The sequence below is a fragment of the Pithys albifrons genome, chromosome 17 (assembly GCF_047495875.1).
Source record: "Pithys albifrons albifrons isolate INPA30051 chromosome 17, PitAlb_v1, whole genome shotgun sequence".
Taxonomy (NCBI): Eukaryota; Metazoa; Chordata; class Aves; order Passeriformes; family Thamnophilidae; genus Pithys; species Pithys albifrons.
This window is the reverse complement of record NC_092474.1, coordinates 6,039,652-6,051,820: the sequence shown is the minus strand read 5'-3', so window position 1 is coordinate 6,051,820 and position 12,169 is coordinate 6,039,652. Positions and strand designations below refer to the sequence as shown.

Genomic DNA, 12,169 nt, shown 5'->3' with positions numbered 1-12,169 from the left:
CCCAGGATGCACCAGCCTGGAGGGGAGTTAGACAAAATTGCCCCAACGTTTGAATGGTTTCATTCAGCCAGATCAAGACCTGCCACGTAGGGATTTTTGGGAGCCCTTTTCCACTAAACATGCAGAATTTGTTGCTGTTAAACCTCTCTCCTAGTTCTGTCTCTGCTTTGGAAAAAGCAGATCCTTATTTCAAATATAAGCACCATATCAACACTATGACTAGTGAACTATTTATTTAAACAGACATAAGAACAACCCTACTCCTGAGTAAGAAAAAATTACACCTTCTGGACCAAGAAACTGCAAGACTCAACTCTGCCAAGCTGCTCCCACACCCAGGGTTAGGTAAGTGCAGTTGCCTCCAAGTATTCACTCCTTGATTGGGTTACCATTAAGGGAATCCTTGCACTCAGCTGCTGATCAAACTGCTCCTTCAAAATGACATCAATTGGAGAAGACCATCACTGAGTTCTATTTAAGGTGCTTTTCTTTCTTTAAGTGTTACACTGAACAGAAGATGTTATCAGTGAATAAACCACCTAAAGTCATGTGCAAATTGTACAAAAAACAGCTTTAAGAAGGTTTAAAGCAGGGGGAGTGACCACGCCTGACCAGCTGCCCCTTTGAAGCTGCCAGTCATCTCTGCCTAATTCAGGTTCAGTTCATGAAATACAACTTTCACCCTTTAGAACAATTCTTTCTTTCATCTAATAATGAAAGTACCCACTCAATGCTGGGGATAAATATTTATCACAACATGTTCAGATTCAGCTTTGCCTCTTTGGCAATAATTAATTTGTTTCAAGCATTCCTGAAATGAGATACATCTGTATGAGGGGAACTTTTATATGCACTTACACTGGCCTCTATAACACACACACACACACACACACACACAAAAAAAAAACAAACTGTTTATTAAAATAGTTATGAAATCATATAACTCACTTCACTATAAATATTAATTATCTTACAAATAAACCATCAAGTGTGTTTGTATAGGGGTTGGGATTTTTTTTTAAGTATTTTCCTCCCAGTTTGAACTTGTTTTTCTTTACTCATCCACACGATCCTGAAAGTATTCATCCACAAGAGCAGATTTATCTTCTTCATATTCCTGCCAAAAAGAAAACAGAAAAATAGAAACTTTATATATAGGTCAAAATCTAGATCCAAGTATTCTGCAGTACAAAAGAGTAAAGGAATTAATTTAAAAACAGAAGAAAAGCACTGGACTTGTTTCTTAGGTTTTATGAGCTGAATAATAAAACTAGAGAGGGCTTGGGACAGATTTAACAGTCTCCTCTCATGTATTTTACACAACAGAATTTATTTCTAATCTCTCATGTACAACACGTGGTTTGAACACTGTCAGGAAGTAAGAAATCTCAGGGATCTCAATGGTCTTTTTTGCCATTTGAAGGTTAATATTCTGTTACTTTTGAAAACCAAAACATTGCTTTTAAACACAACCATTTGATCAATCTGTATATACAAGATGCTATTAGGGAATGTCACTTTTATAACTGTAAATCAAGATAAGAGGCATTGTCACTAAGAGACTAAACATGGCTTATTTTGAACCACAGAAAGGCAGCAATTTACCAGCAAGGCAAAGAACATATTTAAATTACAGCTGATATTGTGGATCCTTTTGAAGTTTTCACCTTGCCACCAGGAGCACCTCACCTTTGGCTCTTTGAACTCCAGATCCTCCCCGTACTGGATGGTGAAGTCGATGTGCTGCAGGACAATGTTCATACTCTCCTCGTCAGAGCGATCGAAGGGCAGGAACCGAACCATCCCATAGTCATCAATCTGGAGGAGGGAACCAGGGGAGGTTGGGAAGAAAATGCACTAAGTTAATTCTCAGGCACAGCACTGTGAGCCACCTCCCTAAACCACACTTGTCTGGGCTGCTAAAATACCATATAAAGCCACACTGCAAACCAAAGGCAATTCCCCACTTGGAATGTCTGGCTACCAGTCCTAAAAAGCAGAAAAACAGAAAGTCCTACACAGTAGGAAAAGCTATTTCCCAAAAGATTCACAGAAAATGTATTGCCCACAATCCCAATATCAAGGGTTATAGTATCAACAGTAAAAATCTTATGCTAATCTGAAAAAACCCCAAACCCTGAGTTAAAAGAGGCAAAAAGTGATATAGAATTTAAGGGTACCAGTTCAAAAGCAATATACCTACCAATCCACATATAGATTTAGTCAGTTTCTTAAACTTTTTGCTTTTCAACATATTTGTAGAATCTTCAATCATAGAATACATGTCTGGATCCAAGTACCTGGGACAAACAAAGTCACCTTTAGCACTGACAGTCTGCCATTCAGTCACACAAGAGATGCAAGACAACTATTTACAGAAAAATCCAGAGATTGGTACAAACATGGAGCTGTTCTCTGACTCTGACTAAACTCTAAGCATCCTATTCAGCTGTTTAAAGACTGTGTTTGATATAAACCAAATCCATCTTCTCCCATTCCAAAAGAGGATGTTTAAATTGTGGGAAACATTAGATGGAATTTTGGGTGAACTTCACCTCAATGTATTACACTACAGAGTAAATAATTTTTTGGAACTTACTTTTCTATTTCCTTCTTGGCTTTCTTGCTCAGCAAATCCATTTTGGTCATGATGTTAATCTGTGGAATCTCTAAAGATATCATTGCACTGAGTGCTGCCAGAATTCCAGAGATAAACTTTAAAGAGTATGAAAAATAGTGTATTAAAGTATAGAAAAACACAAAACCAACACACAGGACACTCAACCCCTGACCAAATCTAGTAATGAATACATGGAACACGGACACAAAGCCATATGAGGAGTCACTCTCTTTGCTGGAAAAGGGAGGTGCCAAGTATCCCACCTATTTTTGGAATCTCTAAACTGGATCTGCCACTGGAAAGGGCGTTAAGAAAACCCAAACCCTTTTTGGGATTGTTTTTGCTAAATGGGGAAAGTGGCCTGCTCTGGACCTGAGAAAGCTCTCATGGAACCACAGAAGAATTTAGGTTGGAAGGGACTTCTGGAGGTCCTCTGGCTCCTCCAGCTGCTCAAACAGAGCAGCTTCCAAGTCAGACCAGGCTGCTCAGGGGTTTTGCTCAGTCAAGTTTTGACTCCATGGACATTCACTGCACAGTCTCTGTGCCTGTTCTAGTCTGACCACTCTCAGTGCTGGTTTTCTTTACATCCAGCTGGGATTTTCTTTACTGCACTCTGTGTGTGAGGCGGATGGAAACAAATCTCTTTGGGCTGGGCTTGGCATTTTCTGCTCCAGGCAAACCCAGCTCCCTGAAAGGCCCAGCCTTTTTATTCTTTTTGTTCTTTACCAATATGAACTTTCCCAACAGGTTTCAAGTGGATACCTTAAAAGATTCCACCATAAACTGAGAATCCACAAGGAAGACTCCACAGACACGGAACTCCCACTGCTGGAGCTGCTCCACCAGCTGTTTCATCACTGGCAGGTGGGTGTAGAGCTCGATCTGACCTGGGGCACACTCAGGGTATTAATGGGTAGGAACAGGAGGCAAACAGGAACGTTTCATGGTTATACATGAACACTTCATATAAATAAAAACTTGTAAGAAAAGCATCATCTTTTAGGCAACTCTGACTCTATTTGGGTGAACTTTTAGTGGTGAAGTGGAAAAGAAAAGCTTTTTTCCCTTCCCTGGACCTCCAATTAGTGTTATTTGCAGTTGTCACAGTGTTCCCACACCAAACACCACTGCAGTCCCCCAGACCAGCCCAGGACCACCCTCACTCCTGAAACACCTGAGAGTGACTCTGACAACTCATAATGCAAGAAAATGTGAATTATCACAATCAACTAAAGCCAAAGTACTACAGATTTTATACCGTGCTATAAAATACCAAATGATACCAAACCACTGACAGGTGTTTACCTGGGCAGTCAAACAATATATAATCATCCTCCACGTGCCCAAGGCTCTCCTCCAGCCAGTTAAAGTTGTTGGCAAAGTACTCCATGCAGAACACCAAACCTCCATTGGGGCCAAACCTCAGGGACTCGTCCTCCATCACATCATCCACCTCTATCAGCTCACGGATGTCTGTGGCAACACCAAAAACCAGTTTGGGAGGTCAGAGAGCCAACGGTACTTCCCTGCAGCACCCGGTGCAGGGGGATCTCTATTCATGCCCTAACAGAGACTCATTACATTTCCTGAATACACATACACATGTTAAACATTTCCATGGACCGATTTGGATATGAGCAGGTGTCTCCTGAGGGTCCCTGGAACATCCCCTTCCCCAAATTTTCCTTTCATGGTCCCAGATCTCTAATTAATCTCTTCTTAAAAGCATCTCAACTACGAGGTCAGGCCAAGATGGACTTTTCCTATCATCTTTGTTCAGACACACTCTGTTCTCAAACTAACACACCTCCAGGACATACAATCACAGGTATGGGTAAGTGCAGGGCTTTAGCACCAGCTGGCACACCATTCTCAGTGACCGATGTGTGCAGTGCGCTCTGTTATAGCCCCACATTAACCTGACACGGGTGCCGAGCACTGTGGGGTGCAGGAGCAGGGCTCGAACCCTGCCCGTTGCTCACCTGCCATCACGGGGTATCCGAACAGCTCCGCCGCCGGGTCCAGGTTCACCACCTGCACGGCGCGGCCCAGCGCCTCGCAGTGCTGCACCATGGTGGCGCAGTACGTGCTCTGCAAGGCACACACGCCTGTCAGGCTCTGCCCGGGCCTCCCTGCCTCCCTCCCGCCGCTCCCCGCTCACCTTCCCGCTGCCCGCGGGGCCCATCACCAGCTGCGCGTACCGGGGCATGGCGGCGGCTCCGGCTCCGGCAGCGGCAGCGGCTCCGGCGCGGAGTGGCCGCTGCGGCGCCCCGTAGCTCAGCGGCGCGGCCTCCCGCCCGCCCCGGTACGGCAAACCGGCGGGGCCACGCCGTGCCCGCCCCTCTCGCGAGACGGCGGCGCTGGGGCGGCCGCACGTGCGCCCAGGGCGAGGCACCGGCACCGGCACCGACACCGGCCCGAGGGGCTCCGGTACCGCCCGCGCCGCCCCCGGGCCCCGCTCGGCACCCCCGCCCCGGCCCGGCTCCGGCTCCGGCTCCTCCGGGGCTGCTGCGGCGCTGCCGCCGCCTCGCACGGATCCTCCCGCCGCGCCCCCGGGGGTTGCACCTGGAGCGTCCTCCCCGCTCAGGTACCGGCGTCCGCCTCGCCCTCAGTCCTGCCCGGCCCTCCGCAGGAACGCGGAGTCCGTCCCCTCGTCTGTGCCCCATCCCCATCCCCTCAGCTCTATCCCCTCAGCTCCATCCCCCCATCCCCTCAGCTCTATCCCCTCAGCTCTATCCCCCCCATCCCCTCAGCTCCATCCCCTCAGCTCTATCCCCCCCATCCCCTCAGCTCCATCCCCTCAGCTCCATCCCCCATCCCACCATATCCATGATCCCCACCATAACTGCTCCACCACGCTCCCAACCTGCCCTCACTTTTGCCCCATAACCACCCAGCACCCTCCCTCCCTCCCTCCCTGCCCCATTTGGGGTCTCCATGGGTGCCTCAGGATCCTTCCCCTCACTGTGACCATCTGCTGCCCCTCCTTGTTCCCCTACCCCACGTTTCCCTCAGCATTCCTCCCTTCCCAGCACAGCCTGGACAGCATCCTGTGGCTCCAGGCTCGCTCACACTTTCCCTCTTTGCTCCCATGGCCCCCATGGCACTTCCTGTGTGTCCCAAACTCTTCCCTTGTTCACTCCTATTTTCTAAGCCCCTTGCCTGCAAACCTCTGTGTGGAAACCAGTGTTAAGTCCATCACTGGGTTGGGTTTGGTTTGCTTGTTTTTGGGTGTTTGGGGCTTTTTGCCAGTGTCCTTGGATCAGATTGTAACTTTTTGGGCACTGATTTAAATGACCCTTTTCTTAAATGACACCTTTTCTGGTACCTCCCCCAACTCCCCCAGTGCCCCCACTGTTCATATGCCACTCATTTAAGTTGATACTTCACCCTGAGCTTAACCCAGAGTTCTGTAATTCCATGTGGAATTACAGATCTTCATTTACACTGCACTTTGTGGCACTTTGGGGTTTTTATTCCTAATGTGCTGGAACTCCACACTGTTCAGTGTCTTTCGTAGCTGTTTTCTCTCTATATTATCACTATTATTTGACTCCTGTTTTTTCTTTTACACTTCCTGTGATTGTGCCTGTTTTCTCCAGGATTCCTGCTGAGCTGGGAGGGGATGGGACTAACCTAAGCCAGCCCTTGGGTGCTGATTCCTGTGCTCTGTGCCCCCCAGGCGGTGCCATGGCCACGGATGTCGCCGAGCCCGTGGTCCCCGACTGCAGAGGGGACGGCAGGAGCGGTGCCAGGTCAGACGCCGACTACCCCCTGCGGGTCCTCTACTGTGGAGGCAAGTGCTGGAGGGGCAGCTGTCCCTGCTCCCTCCTGTGTGCTGTGTGTGAGGGCTCAGGGAACAGAGAGGCTCTTTTGCTCTGGTTTTATGGAGAAGCTGGACCATGGTCAACCAGACCCTTCTGATCATCTTTCTGTTGTGGTGTATTTTATCCCCAAGAATTTTTGGTGAAATGAAGGGATCTTCCTCCCTGAGAGACAGAGGCCTGACAGCTTTAAAACTTGGCTGTAATAACACCAAGGTCGTGGGTTCAATCCCCTGTGTGGGCCATTGACTTAAGAGTTGGGCTCAATGATCCTTGTGGGTCCCTTCCAACTCAGAATAGTCTGTGATTCTGTGATTCTTTCTGTATATGAGAGGAGTGGGAGCTCAGATCTCTTCTGCAGAAAGCCAGTGAGGCACAGAAAAGGCCTCTGAGCATTAGTATGACACTAAGAAATGGAATATATGAAAGCAATTGCACTGCATGTAGAATTATTCTTTACGTTTGTTGTTATGTGGGTGAAATTTAAAGGCAAGTAAAGAGTTTAAGTATGTTTTTTAGGTAGGTTTGTCATTTTGCTTTGGGCTTGAACACAGTGCAGGGGATTAGGAAATAGTCCCTGCTGTGTGTGAAAATCTGCATGTTGGTTTGGATGGTCTTGGGGCCAAGTCCCTCTCTGGGACTTTGGCAGCTCTTGGAAAAAGGAAAGGTGACTGAACCACGTGGTATCTTCTTGGGTGTGTCTTTTACCTCAGGTAGAACTGGTGTTTCTCTCTGTAACTTTCCCCAAAGCTTTAGGCTTCTCCTTCCCTTCTCTCACTGGCTGCTCTTGCTGTGATGGTTTTATCCCAATGCAGAGCGTGTGAGCACAAGTCTAATGAGAGGGGAATTAAAACGTGGAGTGGCATCAATAAACCAACGGGTTTGAGTCAGAGTGGGATTATAACTGGAAGTTATGATGTAAGCAGGGCTAAGAATTGGACTTGATGATCCTTGTGGGTCCCTTCCAACTCAGAATATTCTGTGATTCTTTGATTTGGAATTTAATACTAAGCCTGTAAGTGGAGAACTTCTTTTTGTAATTTGTTCTTTTTTCCCCCCTTTCTTTCTCCAGTCTGTTCGTTGCCAACAGAGGTGAGTGAATTTTTTTTTCTTGTCTGAATTTCTTCTTTCTGCCCTGTGATTCCTGACTGTGATGATTCTTCCTGATAGAAATTTTCTGTCCTTTTTTTTAATTGTGGCAGTTCTGTGCTCCAGCCACTGTCATGTTTGGGATAATACAAGGTTTCTTGTGTGCTGATATTTGTGTTCAGTCCTCTTAAGGAGAAGAGGCTGAGCTGAATAGCGAATCTATTTTTGTGTATTTGTGATGTATTTTGTCCTTCCTGCACTAACAACACTCATCTGACTTTTCTCTAGTACTGTGAATACATGCCTGATGTGACTAAATGCAGACAGTGGTTAGAAAAGAATTTTCCAGATGAGTTTGCAAAACTTACAGTAGGTAAGAATCTTACCTATTTTCCAACTGCTCTGTGCTCTCAGACATATTCAGAAATCTTTGGTTTGTCCAGTTCTCATCTCTTCCCTTTTCCTGCTGTAGAAGTTAATAATTTTCTTAGGAGACTATGATGCTTTTAGATGCTGTGAAATATCTTTGATAATGTCAGAAAGCACTAAATAATCAACATGTAGTTTCAGTAATAATAATTGAGCTTTCTTAAGGTCCCTACTGTAACCAGGCACCCAGGTACTTGTTTTCCATCAAATTTAGTTTATGGGATTTTGTGTCTGTCCAGTCTGCTGTGGATGGCTGGAGAAAGGTCATTAATAATTGGGAATTTGTTCATTTGCATCTGGAATCTCAATATTAACATTATCATTAATTTCATTTGCATAATTAGTCAAATGAAGTTTTAATGCACATCTGCTGCACTTTAGCAGAGTTTACTGATTTATGAAAATATCATTGTATGTTCTGTTCCTGTAAGGCTGTGAGTGTCTGACCACTGATTTTGTTCTTTTTTTCCCTGTCTCTTTTCTGATGCATTTAAGAAAATTCACCTAAACAGGAAGCTGGGGTTGGAGAAGGTCAAGGACCTGTGGGAGGAGAAGAAGAAGAGAAGAAGAAGCAAAAGAGAGGCAAGGTCTAAATAGCTGATTGTGGTACTGATTTCTAGGCAGTTTGGGGTGTCCCTTTCTCACCTGCTGGCCTGGCCCAGGGCACAAAGTTCTGTCATTTGGGTTGTGAGCTGTGCTGTGGCTGCACAGGAGACAGGGAATATCTTTCTGCTGATGGTGTGTGCTGGTGGGAGTGTTGGGCAGCAGGGATAGAGATAGCCAGGGACAGGGGACCTGCACCCTGTGTCTCTGTCCTGCCACTGCTGTCACACTGCTCAGGGAGCAGTTCTGCCCAGCCCAAAGTCACTGGCATTCCCCCTGGAATGTCATCCCTGCCCTGTCCAGCAGCACTTTATAGGCTGTTTGCAGAGCAGAACAAAGACTGTTTCCCTCCATAAATGCCTCATGACTCTGCCTTTGCCTTTGTTCCTTCCCTCTCTGTGGATTCACCTCACAGGATTGGGTTTTATGCTTTGAAATCTATTCCTGAGTCTCCATTAACAGCTACGTCTCTTCCCAGCAATAGTGATGACAAAGATTTTCACAACCCAACTTTGGAAGATAAAAAATTACATGAAGCAATTTAAATACATTTTTATCAAAGTGCCACAAACTGCAGTGTAAATGAAGAAAGACCTTTAGGAACCCCACATGGAATTACAGAACTCTGGGTTAAGCTCAGAGTGAAGTATCGAGTTAAATGAGTTGTTGGAGTTCTTACTGTTTAATTAATTAACATACTTCCCACCATAATCAGAGTGCTGGGGTTGTTAATAGACATTTGCCTGTGGAGTCCCAGAAATTATGATTAATACCAAGATAGATTCACATTTTAAGCCCTGTATCATTCAGATGTTTTATTTTTGTGTCTTGGTAACCAGTTTTGTTTACCTTGTCAGTGGGCAATGGGTAGTGACAGCAGTAATTTATGTCCTGTAGCTGAGATGCTTTTCCCAGAGATTTCAGGACATTTTCTTTCAATATTAATTTATTCTGTGTGGAGCTATGGTTAGTTTTCAGTCTGTTGTGTTGTTCTAAAGTAATAGTGTTTAAAATATTGAGGATTTTTTTATAGTATCTAAAACTTGCAGGATGGTGTAAAGTCTGATGGTTTAGGATTGAGTATAAAGAGAGGAAAAACAAGCCTAAACTTACCAAGACACTGCAGGAATTTGCTGAAGCAATTTTAAGACAGAAATTTACTGTCTTAAAATTATCAGATACAAGTTTATAATAAAATAGAATTGAAACTGCTTCATGTAAGAAAAATAGGCACAGGAGTTTGTTTGCTTGGTATAAATTCTTTAGGTTTTCATGCTGAGAAGTCTCAGGAACATGAAGTTTTGCACAGCCTGGAGTAATTTGATGACTATACACAAAAAGATCTTAATCTGCACATTTGACATGTAAATATTATTTCTCTTAACACTGAGCTTTGATGACATGGAATGTTTCTTAAATAATAAACCTGAGACAATGTGCAAAATATATTTGTGTTACCAACACAGTTGGGGAGATAAGTTTCTTTATTTATAGGGATGATGTCACACTTCTTTGATGAAGTGTGACATCATTTAGCTAATCATGTAACCTTGTGCTGTCTTTTAAAGGTGGAAGAGGTCAGATAAAACAGAAAAAGAAGACTGTCCCACAGAAAGTTACAATAGCTAAAATTCCCAGAGCAAAGAAAAAATATGTCACGAGGGTGTGTGGCCTGGCAACGTTTGGTGAGTCCCATTTTTCCTGGGTTTAGATGTGCCTGCCTTTGTCCTCATGGTATTTCTTCTGATTGTATCCCACTGAGTGACCTGCTTCAATCTCTCTGAGGTGGAAGGCCCAAGGTGCTTCTAGCAGTTCCAAAGGAACACAGAACTTCCCTCAGGGATAGATTATTGGAGTCCTTATTTCCTTGTTTTTTCAAACAAACAGGGCTATGGTTTTTGAAACAAGGCTTCCCATAGCAGTCCACTTGTTATATTTCAGAGTAGTCCATTGTCTTTAATTATAAAGATCTTTATTTTCAAAGAAATTCTTGTTTCCATCAAACATGTAAATATTAATTTATTAATTGAGGCTGTTTAAGTAAGGCTTGAACTGCCTTTCTGATAAGGCAGTCAAATGATGACCAACATAATGCTGTCCTGCACAGCTTTGGTTCTGCTGCAAACAACCCCTTGGTGTTCATAACAGAATGTGTAGAGGACATTCAGCAGTTTTTGCCTTGAAGCATTTGCTGGATCTGTGGAGTCAGAGCTTTTGGGTGTAAACAACAGACTTTGCTTTCAATGGAAACTGTAGCAAAGCTTTTTCAACAGTTAGAACAAGATTTTGGCTTTAAACTTGAAAAGGTACTTTCATGACAGTGACTGTGCTTCAGCTGCCCATTTTGCCCCCACCAGAAATCGATCTTAAGGAAGCACAAAGGTTTTTTGCTCAGAAATTTTCCTGCGGTGCCTCAGTAACGGGAGAAGACGAAATCATCATCCAGGGGGATTTCACAGATGACATCATTGATGTAATCCAGGAGAAGTGGCCCGAGGTAATAAACCTTGTCAAGACTCTGCTTTCCCACAGTGACTTTCCAATGATTTTGGAAAAGGGTTTCATCTTTGGCAGCACAGATTGTTGCACAAAAATAAAAGAGCAGTTGTTGCATTCCCATTCCACAGTAAAGGAAACAAGTCAGAGTCAGTCCAGCTGTCAAATATCTGTGGCTTCTCTGTCACCATTTCTTAACAGTGAATGTCTGATATTCTTACATCGCCATCCTGTTCTTCAACACCTCTTAAAATATTGCAAAATTAAAACAAGCAAACAAACCCAAGCTCCACACACTTGTGCTTCAGAAGAAAAGCTGATTTGGGGTTGGACCAAAATTGATGGTTGAGAGCTGTAATTGCAAATGCTTTCTCTGACTCTCCCTCATCCTGGTATTTCCCAAGTGGAATTCTTTCTGAATTAACTCCATAGGCCTGTCTTTATTCCGAGCCCTGTGGGCTCAGCTGTGTCCACATGTCACTCACATGGAATTCACAGCAGGGAATTTGGGATGGTGCCCCTTTATTTCTCCCACACTCCGTTACATTTACAGGGGTGAATATTGCACGAGGCATGTGAGAAGAAAATACACTTAATTTACTGTGTTTTGCCTTTTTTTCCCTAGGTGGATGATGATAGCATTGAAGATCTTGGAGAAGTCAAGAAGTGATACTGAAAGACTACCTTTATTTAATTAAATGGTTATAAATGATATAGCCAAAGTGAGGCTTCTAATTCCACTTGCTCTGCAGTGAAACTGTGGAGAACCCATATCCTTGGCATTTTCACTGTTCTGTATAGGCTGCTTGTTTTTTTGGTTTTTATTTTTTTGTTGTGATATTTGCCAAAGTTAAATTGGGGTTCTACCATGCTTACGCATGAAGTAGATTTAAATAAAATTACTGTTCCTCACTGAATGGTTTCTGGTTTTTTTTACATTCACTTTCCTCTATCTTGCAGGAAAAGAAGAATTTAAGTCATTAAAGTTTATTTCTCATCTGCTGTCCTTTTTGCTGAGCTCAGGTGAATGTGACTGATGTAGACACTCTGATTTACCTGCAGAGAATTTTAGAAATGAGAGTGGAGTAAATCTTAAGTTTGTTAACAC

General features: G+C 44.1%; 2 protein-coding genes across 3 annotated transcripts; one reads left to right on the top strand and one right to left on the bottom strand.

Annotated features, from left to right (window-relative positions):
• Positions 1–894: 894 nt before the first annotated feature.
• GPN3 (GPN-loop GTPase 3) lies at positions 895–4,920 on the bottom strand. Of its 2 annotated transcripts, none has more exons than XM_071571750.1 (8): positions 4,822–4,920; positions 4,603–4,711; positions 3,926–4,093; positions 3,383–3,507; positions 2,600–2,715; positions 2,204–2,300; positions 1,690–1,818; positions 895–1,117 (listed from the first exon to the last, which is right to left on the bottom strand). In XM_071571750.1, exons 2-8 carry the CDS (start codon positions 4,691–4,693, stop codon positions 1,055–1,057), a joined length of 789 nt encoding a protein of 262 aa, XP_071427851.1. In that variant the 5' UTR covers positions 4,694–4,711; positions 4,822–4,920; the 3' UTR covers positions 895–1,054. The 2 variants fall into 2 exon arrangements, with proteins under 2 accessions (XP_071427851.1, XP_071427850.1); XM_071571749.1 differs by having other exon boundaries at positions 4,782–4,915.
• A 26-nt stretch (positions 4,921–4,946) lies between these two features.
• DENR (density regulated re-initiation and release factor) lies at positions 4,947–11,978 on the top strand. Its single transcript, XM_071571751.1, has 8 exons — positions 4,947–5,207; positions 6,303–6,416; positions 7,517–7,536; positions 7,822–7,906; positions 8,458–8,544; positions 10,134–10,250; positions 10,923–11,062; positions 11,687–11,978. Exons 2-8 carry the CDS (start codon positions 6,311–6,313, stop codon positions 11,729–11,731), a joined length of 600 nt encoding a protein of 199 aa, XP_071427852.1. The 5' UTR covers positions 4,947–5,207; positions 6,303–6,310; the 3' UTR covers positions 11,732–11,978.
• Positions 11,979–12,169: the final 191 nt, after the last annotated feature.